Source organism: Chiloscyllium plagiosum, chromosome 4 (genome assembly GCF_004010195.1).
Source record: "Chiloscyllium plagiosum isolate BGI_BamShark_2017 chromosome 4, ASM401019v2, whole genome shotgun sequence".
NCBI classification, from domain to species: Eukaryota; Metazoa; Chordata; class Chondrichthyes; order Orectolobiformes; family Hemiscylliidae; genus Chiloscyllium; species Chiloscyllium plagiosum.
In genome coordinates this window covers 18,557,607-18,576,545 of record NC_057713.1, presented here as the reverse complement: position 1 = coordinate 18,576,545, position 18,939 = coordinate 18,557,607, and the positions used below count along the sequence as shown (strand labels likewise).

General features: G+C 39.1%; 1 protein-coding gene across 17 annotated transcripts in view; it reads left to right on the top strand.

Annotated features, from left to right (window-relative positions):
• The window catches only part of ptk2aa (protein tyrosine kinase 2aa), a 414,515-nt gene that overhangs the window by 172,770 nt on the left and 222,806 nt on the right, over window positions 1-18,939 (top strand). For all 17 annotated transcript variants that reach the window (XM_043687800.1, XM_043687797.1, XM_043687812.1 and 14 more), the window contains 2 exons: window positions 2,359-2,438; window positions 4,944-5,006. In XM_043687800.1, the coding sequence (XP_043543735.1) occupies window positions 2,359-2,438; window positions 4,944-5,006 (143 nt within the window). The remainder of the gene's footprint in view (window positions 1-2,358; window positions 2,439-4,943; window positions 5,007-18,939) is intronic.

Sequence of the window (18,939 nt, the reverse complement as noted above, 5' to 3'; positions counted from 1 at the left end):
GTTGGGCCACGGGGTGGTGTGGTTGATTGGTGCGGGTGTCCCAGAGATGTTCCCTAAAGTGCTCTGCTAGGAGATGCCCAGTCTCCCCAATGTAGAGGAGGCCGCATCGGGGGCAACGGATACAATAAATGATATTAGTGGATGTGCAGGTAAAACTTTGATGGATGTGGAAGGCTCCTTTAGGGCCTTGGATAGAGGTGAGGGAGGAGGTGTGGGCGCAGGTTTTACAGTTCCTGCGGTGGCAGGGGAAGGTGCCAGGATGGGAGGGTGAGTTGTAGGGGGGTGTAGACCTGACCAGGTAGTTACGGAGGGAACGGTCTTTGCGGAAGTCGCAAAGGGTTGGGGAGGGAAATATATCACTGGTGGTGGGGTCTTTTTGGAGGTAGCGGAAATGTCGGCGGATGATTTGGTTTATGCGAAGGTTGGTAGGGTGGAAGGTCTCGGCACAACATCGTGGGCCAAAGGCCCTATTCTGTGCTGTACTTCTCAGTGTTCTGTGTTCTAAATGTAGCAGTCTATTGATCTTACCTTGCAATGTAGTCCAACAACGGAGCCTGCACAGCCCTCTGGAGCAGTGAACTCTAAATATTCACTCAGTGAAGAAATTCGTCCCTATCTCAGTTCTAAATGTCTATCCCTTTTCATTTATTCTTTAATTTTCTTCAAAGCTCAGTAGTGGTTTTTCCACATTAGAAAGAATTGTTGATGTCATGCAGGGCATGTATTTGTATACACCGATATATTGTTCAGACTAGTAAAGCTTTATTTAACATCTTATATTTGTTAGGGTTCATATTCAGTTGGGGGAGTTATTTTCTGTATATAGTGATGATAATGTTTTACCTCCTTTTAAAGAAGTTCTGAAAGCTGTAAGATTTATATATAAGGGAACAGCAAAATGTTCTGGGTCATAGATAAACTCTCTCTTCAGGGTAGAATATATGGTTAAGTCAACTGGAATTGATTGTTCACATTTGTTTTTGCTAGTTCACTGATTTAGTTCAGATATTCTATCTCCAAATTTGATTAGTTACAATAAAAGAAGATTTTTTTTTCTTTTAAAATAGCATACAATGCATGAATGTGTGGAGCTGCAGGACGAATTATTTACTTACAGTGTGGAAACAGGCCCTTCGGCCCAACAAGTCCACACCTACAATAAAAGAAGATTTTTTTTTCTTTTAAAATAGCATACAATGCATGAATGTGTGGAGCTGCAGGACGAATTATTTACTTAGTGTGGAAACAGGCCCTTCGGCCCAACAAGTCCACACCTACCTGCCGAAGCGCAACCCACCCAGACCATTCCCCTACATTTAACTCTTCACCTAACACTACGGGCAATTTAGCATGGCCAATTCACCTAACCTGCACATTTTTGGGTTGTGGGAGGAAACCGGAGCACCCGGAGTAAACCCACGCATGCACAGGGAGAATGTGCAAACTCCACATAATCATTCGCCTGAGGCGGGAATTGAACCCGGGTCTCTGGCGCTGTGAGGCAGCATTGCTAACCACTGTGCCACTGTGCCGCCCACTAGTAGATAATTGAGGCTGAACTTGGGAGTTGGAAGATTGCAATGTCTGACCTTTGCAAATAATATTCTTTTTAACTTCCAGAAAGCCACTTTATTGTAATGGTGCTTATAAATCAGTCTGTGAAAGCTGTGAATTACTTTGTCTGTGATATTTTTAGTTTGTATTGCACTTTATTCTCATGACCTAGAGTGACACAGACTTAAAAGGCCCTTCGGCCCATGTAGACTATGGTACTTGACATTTCTGGCTGAATACAGCTAGCAGGTTCTGTAGCTGTATCCTTCAGCCAAGACAAATTGAATGTTCTTCCTTCATTCCTGCATCAGCAGTGTGACCGTCACCTCAGGATGGTGGAAGATGACATCCCATGCATCTTTTGGGACCTGAGCTGTCAAGTAATGATTTATAACATCACCTACAAAGCTTAGATTAAAATAATTGTTATAATTCTGTTGATTACTGAAAAGGTCCTGTAGCAATATATTGTAAAATGAATTGAAAAATATGCCAAACTTTCATAACTAATTTCAGCAAAGAAGCAATTAATCACTACTTTGCTTATTAAATATTCTGTAAGAAAACGTAACTGAAAATACTTGAGAATTGAAATTTGAGTAATTCTTTGCTGTTTGAAATTGACTCTGAAAGTGTGATTACACAAATTAATGTGTTTGTTATTCATAACTTAATATATCTTAATTTCGAATCTCTAGGTATCCAAGATGGTCATGTCATTATATGTCATATGATTAATCAGCAGGGCAATTCAAAAATCATAGCTTGAATATTTACTCTTATTGAATGTATTTTCATGTTTAGGTTAAGAATGATTACATGATGGACATAGCAGATCAAGTGGACCAGGATATTGCACTGAAACTGGGATGTCTTGAGATCAGGTAAGTCTATTGTAGTAACTTTACCAATATTAATACATTTGAAAGGTTTTCTACTTGGTAAATTCAGGTGTGCAGAAATCTAATTAGGTATTAAACCAAAGGCTAGTCAGCACATGAATTAATTAAATGAATATTTTGTCCCTTTTGCTCACTGTTGGCGCTCTGGCTGTAAGTAGTCACTTGCAATATTAGTTGGTATTAATTAGTTACAGTTCTTTGTATTATGGAATGCAATTGAGGCTTGACTGTAAGCAGTATGTAACTAAGTTCAAAATCATGAAGAAAAGTAAAAGTGATTAAACAAGAGTAGTTCCAGCTATATCTGCTGATATAGCTGTTCTGAATTTACACACGAGACATTTTGAGTTTGTACTATTTTCATGATAAGGTGATAAGCAATAGTAGGAGTAGGCTATTCAGCCCCTTATGCCTGTTTTGTCATTCAGTAAGATCATGGCTGCTTTGATTGTAGCCTTAATTTTGTTTTCTTTCCTGTTCCCTCTACCCCTTGACTCACTTGTCAACCAAGTATGGATGTATTCAATGACACAGCTTCCACTGATTTCTGGAAAAGTGAATTCCACAACCTGATGACTCTGAGATGAAAAATGTTCTCCTCATCTTGATCATATATGGGAGACATCTTAATTTTAAACCACGTTTCTAGTTCTAATTACCCCCACCTGAGAAAATATCCTATCAAATCTTCTCAGGATCTTATGTTTCAATGGGATCACTTGTTATTCTTATAATTTCTATGAAGTACTGCACACAATACTCTAGGTGTGATTTCTACCAAGATCCTGTTGCAGCAAGACATCCCTGCTCCTTTACTTGAATCCACTGTAGGAAGGCTTACATATCATTTGTTGCATGCTCACTTTCAGCGACTGGTGGACAAGGACACTCGAGTCGTTTCCCCACCCCACCCCATTCCCAGTGTATCAGTATTTGATAATTATCTTCCTTCCTGTTTTTGCTACCAAAGTGGATAACCTCACCTTTATCCACAATGCACTTTATTTGCCATACACTTGCTAATTCAGTCAACTTGTCCAAGCCTCCTGCTAATTACCATATTTCATCCCCAGCACCCTTTCAACTGATGAATTAGCTCCATGTTGAAAACCATTTGAGAGAAGCATTGAGGGTGGCAAGCACTTGGAATGTACTCTAGGTGGGGCCTAAAGGACATAACTGCTCAGTTGGACCTGTGACAGGTGTGGATGGGAGAAGAAGAAACATACCTTGACTTAATTTTCGCCATTCTGCCATTGCAGATGCATCTGTTCTTGCAGTATCAGTAAGAGTGACCACTGCACAATCACAGTGGAGACGACGTCCTGCCTGTACGTTGTGCCACACAACATAATATGCTCTCAATCACTATGCTAAATGGACAGACTTGGAATAGATCTAGCAACTCAAAGTCTTGGGCATCCATGAGGTGCTGTGAGCCATCAGCAGTAGCAGAATTATTCTCTAAACTCATGCCATGGGACATCCCTCACTCTACCACTATCATCAAGCCAAGGGATCAACGCCGGTCCAATGGAGAGTGCAGAAGGCATACCAGGAGTAGTACCGGATATACCTAAAAATATGATGTCAATCTGGTAAAGCTATAAAGCAGGACTACTGATATGCCAAACAGCATTAGCAACAAGTGATAGACAGAATCAAGTGACTGCATAACCAACAAATCAGATCTAAGCTCTGCAATCCTATTGCTTCCACGTGTGAAGGGGGTAGACAATTAAATGATTTATTAGAGGAGGAGACTCCATAAATATACCTATCCTTAATGATTGGCAAGCTATTAATGAAAAAGATGAGGCTGAAGCATTCACAACAATTTTCAGCCTGAAGTGCTTTGTGGATGACTCATCTTGGTTTCCTCCACTTAGAGCTGCCATTGTTCAGCAAATTCTATTCACTCTGCATGAAAGAAACAGCTAGAGGCATTGATGCTTGAGCCCAGACAACATTCTGGTAATAGTACCGAAGACTTGTGTTCCAGAAGTATCTGCAGCCATAGCCAACTGTTCCAGTATGGTCACAAATCTGGAAAATTGTCCAGGTGTGTTCAGAACATACAAAGGAGGACAAATCCAACTAGCCAAATTGAGTGTCATTTGTATACACTCAATCATCGGTGAAGTGATGGAAGGTATAATTGAGAGTACTATTAAGCAGCACCTGCTCAGCAATAACCTTCTTGCAAGGTTTGTGAAGGTTTGTAGCTCAGGTTGAGGTTTAGGGTGTAGGTTTGCTCACTGAGCTACCTGGCTAGGTAACATCATCAGTGGCGACCTCCAAATGAAGCAAAGCTGTTGTCTCCTGCTTTGTAAATGTTAAAATTGAGTTCCACATGCTCTCAAATTATTTTCTTAAGCTTTTTTTTTCAGTCACAATAGTTTTCTCTGTAGAATAGGAATTCAAGTGCATAATAGTTTAATTACCAGATCACTGATTGTGTTTTGAACAATTTTTATTTTTTTTTAGGAGATTTTATAAGGAAATGCGGGGAAATGCCTTGGAAAAGAAATCCAATTATGAATTGTTGGAGTGAGTAGCTTTTGTGTGTTTGTCTACTGAAGGCTAATTTGTTGCATTTTAATGTGCAAGTATTATCTCAATGTTTCAAGTTGCTTCAAATTACCTCAAGATGGATACAAGCATACAATTTTATATTCCGTGCTTTTTTTTCTTCAATATTCTGAGACATTTGGATCTTGATAAATTTGACTTCTCTTATTTTACAAAAAATTCAATTTAGTATTCTGGTATAACAATCAGATAAATTATTGCAAATTACTCAACATCAAGTGGGCGGAGCGGCACGGTGGCACAATCGTTAGCACTGCTGCCTCACCGCGCCAGAGACCCGGGTTCAATTCCCGCCTCAAGCGACTGAATGTGTGGAGTTTGACATTCTCCCCGTGTCTGCGTGGGGCTCCGGTTTCCTCCCACAGTTCAAAAATGTGCAGGTTAGGTGAATTGGCCATGGTAAATTGCCCGTAGTGAGAGTTGAAGGGGTAAATGTAGGGGAATGGGTCTGGGTGGGTTGCGCTTCGGTGGGTCGGTGTGGACTTGTTGGGCCGAAGGGCCTGTTTCCACACTGTAAGTAGTCTAATCTAAAGAAAAAGTTCCAAGACTCAGTGTTTATAAACAGTTTTCAAAAAAATACTATACCTAGATTCAGAAGATTTGGCATTTTTTACATTGTATTGTACAGTATTAACAGTACTGAAGCAGGCCATTTGATCCAGTAGATGTTTATATAGCATATGAGCCTCATCTCACCTTGTTATCAAACTCCACCAACATATCCTTCTCTTACTTTTTCCCTTGTGTTTATCTATCCCTCACTTAAAACGGAGTTTGCTTCAATTGTTCTGGGTGGGAGCATATTCTACATTCTAACCATTCTCTGCATAACGTTTTGCTTGACTTGCTTTGTTGATTTGTTAGTGGCTTCCTTTGTTGGTGCCCCTTAGTTCTGATGTCCCCTGCTCATGGAAGTAGGTTTTCTGCATCCATCTTATTAAATCTTGCATTGTCTCCATTTCTTCTCTGAAGTTTCTATCTAGAGAAATCTAGACCTCCAAGAAATGCAAATACGAGCAAATAAATTAGAAGTAAGAGTGGACTTTTCATTCCCTCCCATTAATTAATGGCTGACCTAATGAAAGGTACAAAGTATAAAAGCAAGTAGATTATGTTAAACTTGTCCAGAAGACTGGTTTCTCCTTGACTAAAGAATTGTATCCACTTCAGTGTGCCACACTTTAGGAACAATGTTAGGACGTGAAAGAGTGAACTTCAGTTATTGAAAATGAACCGGAGAAGTTAGGACACTCTTTCTTCTTGGAGAACAGAAGGTTGAGATATGATTTGACATAGAGATTCAAAACTATTGGGTTTGCACAGAGTAGATGGAGGGAAAAAGCACCCATTCGAAAAATCAAAAACATGATGGCACAAATTTAAGATAATTAGCAAAAGAAGCTTCAGCAACTTGAGAAAAAAAACACCTTTTCACTCAGTGAGTGGCTCAGCTTTGAAATATATTGCCTGAGAATGTGGGGAAAGCAGGTTCAAATGAGCCTTCAAGAGGGAATTGAATTATTTGATAAGTCAGGATGTAAGAAGAAGGCAGAGTAGTGGCACTAGATAAATTATTTTGAGAAGACATCACTGACAGAATGGGCTAAATGGCCTTCTATCCTATAACAATTGTTTGATTCTGTTATCTTCCTTTATTTTGTCTCAGTCCTCTGTTTTTACTGCAACCAGCCACTTTTTGGTGTTTCTGTAAATGTTAAAATTATGCTGTGTTTCCCAAAATCCAGCATAATATTTGCAAAGAGGATTTACATGTGAATGTATATTTCACATTCAGATATGAATAATGTTTGCACACTAATAATTTGGCTGTATTTGAACAGGAAACTAGCCCTTTGAATACTGGATCAAAACTAGCATTTTGAATCTGCGGTGCACTATGAGAACAACATTGCGATGTACAAAAGGCATGTGGATCCATCCAAAATATATGGGGCTGAAATACTGTAAAATGTACTTGTTGCCTACTGGTTGAGGATGAGATTTTAATCTGGGAGTGCTGTATTCTTGCAGTTTGGCATTTTTAAATATTTGTCATTAATATTTTTGAGGCAAATAGTTTTCCATTTTATATGTGTTTTTCCTAGGGGTTGTATTTTTTTCTACCTTTCCTGCTTTAAACCTCAATAGAATCTTGTATGATTTTGGTATACCAATTTTTTTTCTGTTTAAAAAAAATTATAACAAAGGTAGAATTGTTCTGGAAAGAAAATTGTTCAATCATTGCAATTATTCAATCCTACCAAATCAGCCAAGATTTATGAAAGCAGTGGGCACTAAACAGGCTTTCCTCCATGACACCCTGGTGTGCTCTTATATCTCCCTAATATGTTATACCCTTCCCATGGTACCTTCATGTATAATGACAGAAGGTTCTTTGACAATGAGAAGAGAGAAGCTGACAGCCTTACAGTGCTCTTTCCAGATGAAACAGCAATTTACTTGCACTCTTTTAATTTAGTATACTGTGTGTGTGCTCTTAGTGTACATTGGGGTAACCAAATGCAGACTGGGGGCTACTTTGCAAAACACCTCTAGTCAGTCTGCGAGCATGACTCTGACCTTATGGTTGTTTGCTGTTTTAATTTGTCATCTTGCTCTGTGCTTTGTCTCCTGTCCTTGATCTACTGCAATGTTTGAGAAATAGCACCCCAGTTTTCACTTAGGCACATTACAGATTTCATGACTCTACAGTCAATCCGCAATTTCTACTGAGAGGCTACCTTCTATTTTTATGACTTTTTTTCTCCCCAAATACTAATCGGTATTATTTAATAATAACAAAGTGCTAGAGAAATTGGCAAGTCTGGCGGCATCTGTGGTGCGAGAAACAGAATTAATGCTTTGAGTGTAACAACTCTTCTTTGAAACTCTGATTTTCTTTCTCTGGTTTTGTTTTTAAAGACAGCTGTTCGTTATTCAGTCATTAACACTTAGTCCAGACCAACCAGCTTTGACAAAGGATCAGTTAGATTCGAAACATCAGCTCTTTTCTCTCCTCTCAGATGCTGCCAGACCTGCTGAGATTTTCCAGCATTTTCTCTTTTGGTTACTCCTGACCAATGCTTGTTTTTATTTTCAGCTATCATTATCACTCCCGCTTCATAGAGTTACTTTATATCTTTGTCATTTAATCTCTCCTGCTTTTATTTTACCCCTGGCCTTTTTGTCCTATCTGAACTTCTCTCCTTTTTCAGCAACTTAGAACCAACACTTTTCTTCCTCTGTTCAGCTCGGAAGAACAATCATGTTATACCTGAAAAGTTTTTTTTCTGCATGGATGCTACCAGACCTTCTGAGTTTGTCCAGCCCTTGGTGTTTTCATTTCAGATTTCCAGCAACATCGGTATTCTGCTTTTACTTTAGGTTCCTAATAATCTTGATTTCTTGATGAATTGATTTAATTTTCAACAATACAGCAAAGTGAAAGTATAATTAATCAAATTAAGTCTATTTCTTTCAATAATATAAAGACCTCCACTGATGTAAAATACAGTTTGCATTTTATTCTCCAGATGGTCAATGCGATACCTTATGCCTTCCCTAGAGTAGCTTTTAGGAGCTAAATGAGTAGCAGCAGGAGGATGTTCACAAATTAATAATGGTCAAGTTGGTCAATTAGAAGGCAGATCAGATTACCTTCCATTCTATGTGCATGCTAATTAGAATCTGCACAGCCCTTCAGGGTGGTATGAATAACACTTTCAGTGTGGAATCTTGTTGTACTTAGTAGAACTGAACAGAGAAGCTACCTTAGAGTAATTGGTGATTGTACAAATATTGGCTCAATGGTCGACAAAATAGATTTTCTGTTACAGAAATGTTAATTTATTTGATGGTTAAAGAGCAGTGTTTTGTCAGACCTTGACATTTTTTTGGCATCTCTGTTTCTTATTGTCTTCATATCCTGAAGTATTCATCCTGTTGGTTTCCTCAACCTGTAGTCTCCCTGGATCAAACAAAACAGCAGGCAAAGAAATGCATATAGCCATGTTTGTTTCTATGAAGTGTGAGTGAAATATCTTGCACACTGTATAATATCATTAATTCCAAATGACTGCCGTAAATGCTTAACTGCGTGACAGCTTCTCTGACTGCGTATTTCTTGCTTTTTCTATTCTTATAAACAAGACCATGAGAATTTTCTTGGATTTCCCAAAGATGTCACACTGTATTACATATACAGATGCTGTGAACTCTCTATTTGCAAAGGACCAACTAAAATGTCTGGATAAGAGAGCGTGCAGATACTCTGATTATACTTCACTTCATGTTTGATCTTCTGAAATCTTATTCCAATTGTATTTCATCTTGCATATTCCTTAGACTTGGAGAGAGATTTTTTATTCCATTGGTAACTCAATTTTTGTAAATCTATTAAGTGCTGTGAAGTTGCATATCAATTGCTACCCTGTGCTTATTTCTTATGACTCCATAATCTTTTTTTTGTGATTTTCACTCATTCTTCACATAATTGGTGCTGTGTAGCCTCAATTTGTACCACTTAAATTATGATTTAAATATATTTTTCCATGGTCAATAAAATTATTATAATTCAACTTTTTCATCATTAGATAATCTGGAACAGTGCCTAGTTGTTAAGACCTCAATATGTATGATATGGTGATATAAATACACGTGTATGAGTACTCTTTTTGTGATTACTTTATTTCATATTGAAATGTTTCAATTGATAAGATATTAGCAATCCTAACAAATATTCCTAAGTTCAAATTTAAGGATCTGTGCAAATTATTTTCAACTTTACATTATTCTAGAGCAATATCAAGATTTTTTAAAAATAAACGTTTTGAGAATTTTTAAAATAAACGTTTTGAGAATTGAACATCCTGAGACTTTGTGCAAGTGTGACTGGATTCACTGGGTCAGATTGCTGTAATTTGTAACAGTTTGATCTGGAACATTGCCAGTTGCCTTTTTTTTGTCAGACACACTTTCACACTGCAATGGCAGATGGTTCTGAAATCTGTTTTGTGGCTTGTAGATAAATGCTCAGCCTTCAGCTGACCCACTGTTCTTAAGATGTCACATGTCAAAGCTTTCTTTCATTTTAAGTGGATCTGGCCCTGTGGCTGTTGAAATTGCATATGTTCTAGCATTTGGTGAGTTTCAGAGTATTTAATCGTATGTTGCGCATGAGTACATTTCCCTCAGGGATTTAATGAATAACTGGTTCAGGACCAAGATTTTAGTGATACCAGTTACGAAAGCTCAAACCAGTGATGTGGATTAATAAGATGTTTCAAAGAATCATCATTTGCAAAATAATTTCTCCTTTAAAATAAGTATTTAATTATAAAGGCCATTTTGGAGTAGGAAATGTTATGAACTACAATGAAAAAATGTAGAACGTACTGAGTGATAAGTCTGTTTATAGCTTTGGAATATTGATGTAGTACTTCAAGTAGAATTGTTTTCAGCAGTTTAGAAAGATAAAGAATTTAGCAGTTAATAAAATTACCCAATTATAAAACTTGGACAGGTGAAGCCACCACTGCCTTAATCGACTTTTATCCACTTTGATACATTTCAGGACGTTCGGCACCAACACGTCTGTAATATGGACATTTTTCAAGATGTCACCATCTATTTCGCTACATTCTGTATCTTCCATGTCCTTCTCCACAGTAAATATTGATGCAAAATACTCGTTTAGTAATTCCCCCATCTCCTGTGGCTCCATATATAGGCTGCCTTGCTAACCTTTGAGGGTTCCTATTCTCTCCCTAGTTACCCTTATGTCCTTACTGCGTTTATAAAAACACTTTGGGTTCTCCTTAATTGTTTGCCAAAGCTATCTCATGTTCCCCTTTTTGCCCTCCTGATTTCCCTCTTAAATAGACTCTTACTGCCTTTACACTCTTTTAAGGATTCTCTTGCTCTCTCCTGTCCATACCTGACATATACTTCCTTCTTTTTCTTAACCAAAACCTCAATTTCTCTAGTCGTTTCACCCTAACAGGAATATACTGTCTTTGGACTCTCTATCGCATTTTTGAAGGTTTCCCATTTTCCAGCTGTCCGTTTACCTGCGAACATCTGCCCCCAATCAGCTTTTCAAAGTTCTTGCCTAATATCATCAAAATTAACCTTCCTCCAATTTAGATCTTTAACTTTTAGTTCTGGTCTATCCTTTTCCATCATTATTTTAAAACTAATAGAATTATGGTCGCTGGCCCTAAAGTCCTCCCCCACTGACATCTCAGTCACCTGCCCTGTCTTGTTTCCCAAAAGCAGGTCAAGTTTTGTACCTTCTGTAGTAGGGACATCTGCATTCTGAATCAGAACATTTTTTTGTATACCACTTAACAAATTCCTCTCCATATAAACCCTTAACACTATGGCAGTTGCAGTCTATGTTTGGAAAGTTAAAATCCCCTATCATAACCACCCGATTATTCTTACAGGTAACTGAAATCTCCTTACAAATTTTGTTTCTCAATTTCCTGCTGACCATTAGGGGGTCTCAGTAAGGTGATCGTCCTTTCTTTATTTTTCAGTTCCACCCAAATAGCTTCTCAGGAATATCCCATCTAACTCTGGTAGTAATGCTATCCTTTATCAAAAATACCACTTGCCCATCTCTCTTGCCCTCCTTTCTATCCTCCTTCTAGCATTTGTATCCTGGAACATTTAAGCTGCCAGTCCTGTCCATCCCTGAGCCACATTTCTATAATTGCTATGATATTCCCATTCCCATGTTCCTCACCATGCCCTGAGTTTATCTGCCTTCCCTGTTAGGTATATAGCATTGGAATAAATACAGTTTAATTTATCAGTCTTGGGTCCACTACTTTTCATCATTTATATAAATGATTTAGATGTGAACATAGGAGGTATAGTTAGTAAATTTGCATATGACACCAAAACTGGAGGTGTAGTGGATAGCAAAGAATGTTACTTCAGATTACAACAGAATCTTGATCACATGGGCCAATGGGCAGATGGAGTTTAATTTATATAAATGCGAGCCGCTGAATTTTGAGAAAGCAAATCTTAGAAGGACTTATACACTTAATGGTAAGGTCCTAGGGAGTGTTGATGAACAAAGAGACCTTGGAGTGCAGGTTCATAACTCCTTGAAAGTAGAGTCACAAGTAGATAGGATAGTGAAGAAGACATTTGGTATGATTTCCTTTATTGGTCAGAGCATTCAGTAATCTGAGTTGGGAGGCTGTTGAGGAGATTGGTTAGGCCACTTTTGGAATATTGCGTGAAATTCTGGTCTCCTTCCTATCAGAAGGATGATGTGAAATTTGAAAGGGTTCAGAAAAGATTTACAAGGATGTTGCCAGGGTTTGAGGAATTAAGCTATAGGGAGAGGTTGAATAGGCTAGGGCTGTTTTCCCTGGAGCGTCAGACGCTGAGGGGTGACCTTATAGAGGTCTGTAAAATTATGAGGGGCATGGATAGGATAAATAGAAAAAGTTTTTTTCCCTGGGTTGGGGGAGTCCAGAACTAGAGGGCATAAGTTTTGGGTGAGAGGGGAAAGATATAAAAGGGACCTAAGGGGCAACTTTTTGATGTAGTGGTGAATGAATGGAATGAGCTGCCAGAGGAAGTGGTGAAGGCTAGTACAATTAGAGCATTTAAAAGGCATCTCGATGGGTAAATGAATAGGAAGCATTTAGAGGGATATGGGCCAAGTGCTGGCAAATGGGACATTAGGTTAGGATATCTGGTCGGATGGATGAGTTAGGCCAAAGGGTCTACTTCCGTGCTGCATTTCTCTATGACTCTTAAGTAGATCTAGTTTCTACCCACTGCAACCCAGTTCCCTGGCCTTCAACTTCACTTCTCTTCCTGGCTACTGTTGAGGTTGAACCAGACTGTTTATTTGCTACCCTAATTTTATATTTCAGCAAGAAATGATCTTTCTGCCACATTATCATAAAGACTACCAACTTTCTGCCTTTACTCGTCTGCTGCTGCAAACTTCATCCATGTCTTTATTATTTCTATATTTTCCTATGATCTGAACTAATGATAATACTACCATCAGATCTTAGGGTGGCTTGAAGACCATAAGTTTTATTTTTGGAGTTTGTTTACTATTGTGGTCACTCACTGAATGAATTTACAAGAGGCTGCCAATGTACATTTTCACAAAATAACCGAAAAGTTTATTACATATTACATCCCATTATAAAAGATTAAAGTTTTAATCTAAGATTGTTTACTGTATCACATCTCCATGACACTGGGGTCCTTTGACTATAAGTTCTGTGAGCATGATCTTAATTTCCACAATCACCTGATTAAGGAGCAAAGCTCTGAAAGTTTGTGCTTCCAAATAAACCTGTTGGACAATAACCTGGTGTTTTATGATTTTTAACTTTGTCCACCCCAGTCCAACACAGGCACCTCCAAGTCATGTACACAAACGTGAACTATGTTGCACTGAACAAAAAGTACTTGAACCAATTTTATTAGAAAAAGTAGTCATTAAGAAACTGTTTTTACCCTCAGCAACAACCTTATAGACACTCACTTAGGTGAACGGTCACTCTGTCTCTACTTTAAAGCTCCTTGTTTTTTTGGGATTGGCTTTAATCATTTGTTTTGGAAAATTCTTCCATTGATTTGATGCTATTTTCCTTAATGTTGCATCCTGTGACCCTTAAACAAGCTGCTACCTCAGCTCACTTATTATTTATTATTCCTAAAACTTACCCTCCCATCTGCTTTGTCTATCTGGAGCCTTTCTGTTCCTGTCCTTTAAGGAATCTGGAACTTTAATTCAGCCCAGATTGTTTTAGACATTGCCAAACTAACAGCACCTGTTACTACAGACTCATTCTCTTTAAATGAACCTGCAGACACCTAACTGCTTCTGAATGTTTCTGTCCATGTGTGATACTGGACACCTGTCATAAGGCAACAGCAGTTTTTTTTCCTCTTTAGCCTGTACCCTAATTAAAATGCAAGTAAACAAACTCAAGACACTCTGTCACCACTCACATAACAAATCTGAAATTAAACTAAAACTCTGGACAGAATCTTATAGGGGACTGAATGACGTGCTGTCGTGAGATTTGTGCCAGAATTGCATAAGAATTCAAGCAAAGCCCAGCTTGATCTTGGAAAAGTCTCCCTGGATCTTTTGTGCACTTGTCAACCAACAAGGCTAATTTTGTTTTTGCTGGGAACAGTGATTTGCTAATTATGGGGGATTGTAGTTTGTTAAGTGCCTTATGAACAGGGCAACTAGGCAAATTAATATTCAGCTTCCTTTATTAACAAGGACCAAGCAAACTAGATGTTAAGAATTCTCGACATGGAAGTTACAGTGGGTACCTGACACTTCAGTTCATCACAGGCTTTGACTAGCCTCTGTGTTGCTCAGCTTCAAATGCATCTCACAGCATGATCCATTAGCACCAACCCCATGCAGTATGATAGATGCTGATGAACTGGGGGAACACTAACAGTTTTCGAAGGAGAAAGACTAAGGACATTGGGGTGGAGGAAGCTCTGCTTGTGCATGATGGAGCTCAGTTGCATTGGGTGCTACATGCCGGATAGTTGCTGTCTGACACCAGACTCCAATAGATAAACTGTGTGCAGCAGTCATTCATGGACTGCAGACTAATCATTGGTCTTGAAGCCAGCATTTGATTTGCATTGTGGGAGTGAACTGCAGTCTCTACTTGCCTTATTTGCTTTTCCTGGCTGGAAGTAAAGCTAATTTTTGGAATTGTCCTGTATTAGATGTTTCCTTCTTGGACAATGACTGGCGGTGGGTCTCCAGTAGGTATTAAGGACAGAGTAGTGTTGACTAAAAGAGGGTGTTTAGCTTGTATGTATCTAAGAACAGTTAATCTCTATGGCCTGGTGGTTAAACGACCAACAGGGTGAGTTGATGGGTTTGGGTGTGTGTGAGGGAGTGTCAACACTCTAAACCATGTATCTTTTTGACTGCTGTCTTGTCCGGGTGCATTGTGACTACACCACAGGCCTTTTGATAAGGCTGACAGGCAAGTTTTGCTGGGAACAGTGTTTGTTAAGATGGGGATCAAATCTGACTGAGGTGCACACAGGGATGGAGTAGATAGTTAATGAGATGAGTTTGATCAGACATCTTACTGAATCTCATGCTATAAAACCCTTCCAAAAATTTAAAGCGATTAGCACTTGGCTAAAAGAAGTAAGGTCAGCTGGTCTTCCCTTTCTTAACACACGCAATGTATAAATACAAATCAAATTCAAAACAATACATCCTTGCTCCACTTTGGAAACTAAGTTCTAGAACTATAATAAATTACAAACTTTTATCACACTGGGGACCTCTCTGAATTTTACCCACTGTAAACTTAGAAACATTTAAGACTTTGCCTGGATCCTAAATTCCATTCATCCATTATTCCTTGAACTGAACTGATTGTTTAACTGGGTGTCAATGTCTCAAGTTGACCTTTAGTTTCAAACACCTCCATGGCTTTGCACCACTCTAAGTCTGTAGTCCCTTCAAGTTATCTGTGCTGCTCTATTTTTGACCCCTTGAATGCTGACAAGGGCTTAAGCCCTGGAACAGTGTCCCTAAATATTTTCACCTTTGTCTGTCTCTTAACTCCTTAACTTGGGCCAGGTTCTTCATCATCTGTCCATACGTACAGATTTAAGGTGATTTGGTAAAGGAGGAGACATGAAGAACCCAGAGGGCGGTAGCTGTCAGTAATGTACTGGCTGGTTTGATGATTGAGGTGGAATCACTCAACTGATTTCAACTTAAGGCCTGTAATCTGCAAGGCTGTGGGCAACGTGCTGGAAAGTGGATTTAGAATAGCTGACTATTTTATTCAGTTAGTAAGGACACGATGGACTGAATGGCTTATGTGCTGAAACTTTGCTATAGTTCCATGTCCAGTGCCATAAGATATTTTGTAGTAAACACTGTATAAATTCATACTATTTGTTGCTTCATCAGAAAAGCTGATCTCTATCGTACATATCATCCTAAAGAGAGAAACACACTTTTTTCCAATGGAATAGTTGCATCATTGCATTTATTGGCGCAAATGATCTTGTGAAGCATTAGTTAAACCAGAGTTTTTCAACTGGTGAGCTGCTGCAAGGTGAGCAGTGTGCTGCAAAATTCTCAAAGCAGCATTGCTTCACATATGCTTCTGCATGTGCTTCTGCATGTGCAAAGATTCAGCACCATAAGGGAGATGGGAAATCCGATTGTGCAAACAGACTACAAAGGAACCTCAATTATCCGCATTTGATTATCTGATTATCAGATTATCCGACAAGATTGCAAGGTCCCAATGCTTGGCTAAACTATGTTATCTGGTGTTTGATTATCCAGAATTTGATTAACTGAATGAAATACTCACCACCCGTGTCTTTCGAATAATTGAGGTTCCTCTGTACATAAAATCTGAAGGGCCAAACATACAATCTGAGCATGCACGATGATCGAGTATCGTATTTCCAGAGAACAAATTGCACATATATAGAAGAGAGGCACATAATTGAAACAACTGTTGAACTGGCTTGCCTGCCTGGACATGTTTCCACGTTAGTATGGATTTTAATGTGAGTACTTTTAGATTTTCTTTTAATTATGCCACAGATCTAAATAAGAAATGGACAATTGTCTTGTGAAAAGAGATCATTTCTTTTGCTACTTCAGTTGATGAAACATCTGAACTGAAAAAAGTAAAAACAAGACTCTTCAGACATAGTATAATGAGAGATGCCTGGCCTTTGGATTTTCATAGGCAGAAGATGGCACTTGCCCGAGTATCTGAATATTCATCTGCAGAGAGAACTAAGCAAACACTGCAATAGTACCAAGTTAAGACACCCTTTGCAGACAGAACATCCATATCTTGCAAACCAACGCATTCAGTAAATGCGGTGCTAGGATTCATTTTAAGAAGGCTGGAATACAAGAGTAAGGAGGTACTGCTGAAGCTGAATAAAGCTCTGGTCAGACCCTATTTGGAGTATTCTGAGCAGTTTTGGGCCCTGTATCAGAGAGGCCTGGATAGGGCGAACATTGAGATGATATTTCCACTAGTAGGAGAAACTAGAACCCGAGGGCAAAGCCTCAGTGTGATGGAAAGACTCTGAGAAAGAGTTTCTTCAGTCAAAGGATGGTGAATCTATAACTCATTGCCACAGAAGGCCATTGGATGTATTTAAGACACAGATTGGTTCTTGATTAGTAAAAGGATTAAAGATTACAGAAAGAAGGCAGAAGAATGGAGTTGAGAAGAAAAAATCCGCTATGATCGAATGGCAGAGCAGACTGAGTGGGCCAAATGGCCTAACTTTGCTCCTATTTCTTATAGCTTTACAGTACTTCAAGATCTTGACAGAGCAAACCACTAAGCATACCCACTGTGTGTATCGGATAAAACTCGGGGGTAATTACCTTGTGGCTGAGCTTGTAGCAAAATCAAAGGAGCCCCATAACTGTTGCTGAAGCCTTAATCATGCCTGTATGTAAAACAATCATAGTATTATCCTGCAAAAGATTGACAATATTCCACCCAAATAATGAAGTTAAATAATGAGTTGATGACATAGCAGCTGATATTGAGGAGATGCTGTGAAAGAAGATACCTACTAGTGGGAAGTTCGCTTTGCAGATTGATGAGTCCACTGATATAAAGTGGATACTGCCGGCTGCTGGCCAAACATTCACTATATTGGTGAGATTCCATTTAGGAGAAACTTTTCTAAGAACCTATTGAGTCATGCCACTGGTGAAGGATTATTTCTGGTAACAGCTACCTACTTTGTTTTTTATTCAGACATGGGATATGGGCATTGCCAACTGGCCAGCACTTATTGCCCATGTCTATTTGTCCTTGAGAAGATGATGATGAGATTCCTTAGGGAGCTAATTCCAGGATTTTGATCCAGTAACAATGCAGTAGCAGTGACATATTTCAAGTCAGGGTGGTTAGTGGCTTGAGGGGAACTTTGAAGTGATGTTCCAATGTATCTGCTGCCTTTGTCCTTCCAAATGAAAGTGGTTGTTGGTTTGGAAGGTGCTGTCTAAGTATCTTTAGCGAATTTCTGCAGTGCATCTTGTAGATATTATACACAGTTGCTACTGAGCTTCAGTGTGGATAGTTGTTGTTGTGGTACCAGTCAAGTGGGCTACATTGTCCTGGATGGTGTCCAGCTTCTTAAATGTTGTTGGAGCCGCACCCATCCAGATAAATGGGGAATATTCCATCACACTCCTGATTTGCGCTTTGTAGATTATGGACAGGCTCTGGAGAGTCAAGAGGTGAGTTAGTTGCTGCAGTGTTCCTAGCCTCTGACATGCTGTTGCAGCCACTGCATTTGTATAACGAGTCCAGTTGAGTTTCTGGTTGGTTGGTAATCCGCAGGATGTTGATAGTGGGCAATTCAGTGATGGTAGCACCATTGAATGTCAAAGGGCACGTGGTTAGATTGTCGCTTATTGAAGATAGTTATTATCTGACATTTGTGTGGCATGAATGTTATATGCCACTTTTTTGCTCAAACTTTGATACTGTCCTGATCTTATTGTATTGAACATGGACTAGTTCAGTATCTGTGGAGTGGCAAATCATGTTGAGCGTTGTGCAAACGTCCCCATTTCTGACCTTAGAGATGTACAGGATGGAAACAGACCCTTTGCTCCAACCCAAGCATGCCGACCAGAAATCCCAACCCAATCTAGTCCCACCTGCCAGCACCCGGCCCACATCCCTCCAAACCCTTCCTAGTCATATATCCATCCAACTGCCTCTTAAATGTTGCAATTGTACCAGCCTCCACCACTTCTTTTGGCAGCTCATTCCATACACGTACCACCCTCTGTGTAAAAAAAAGTTGCCCTGTAGGTCTCTATGATGAGGGA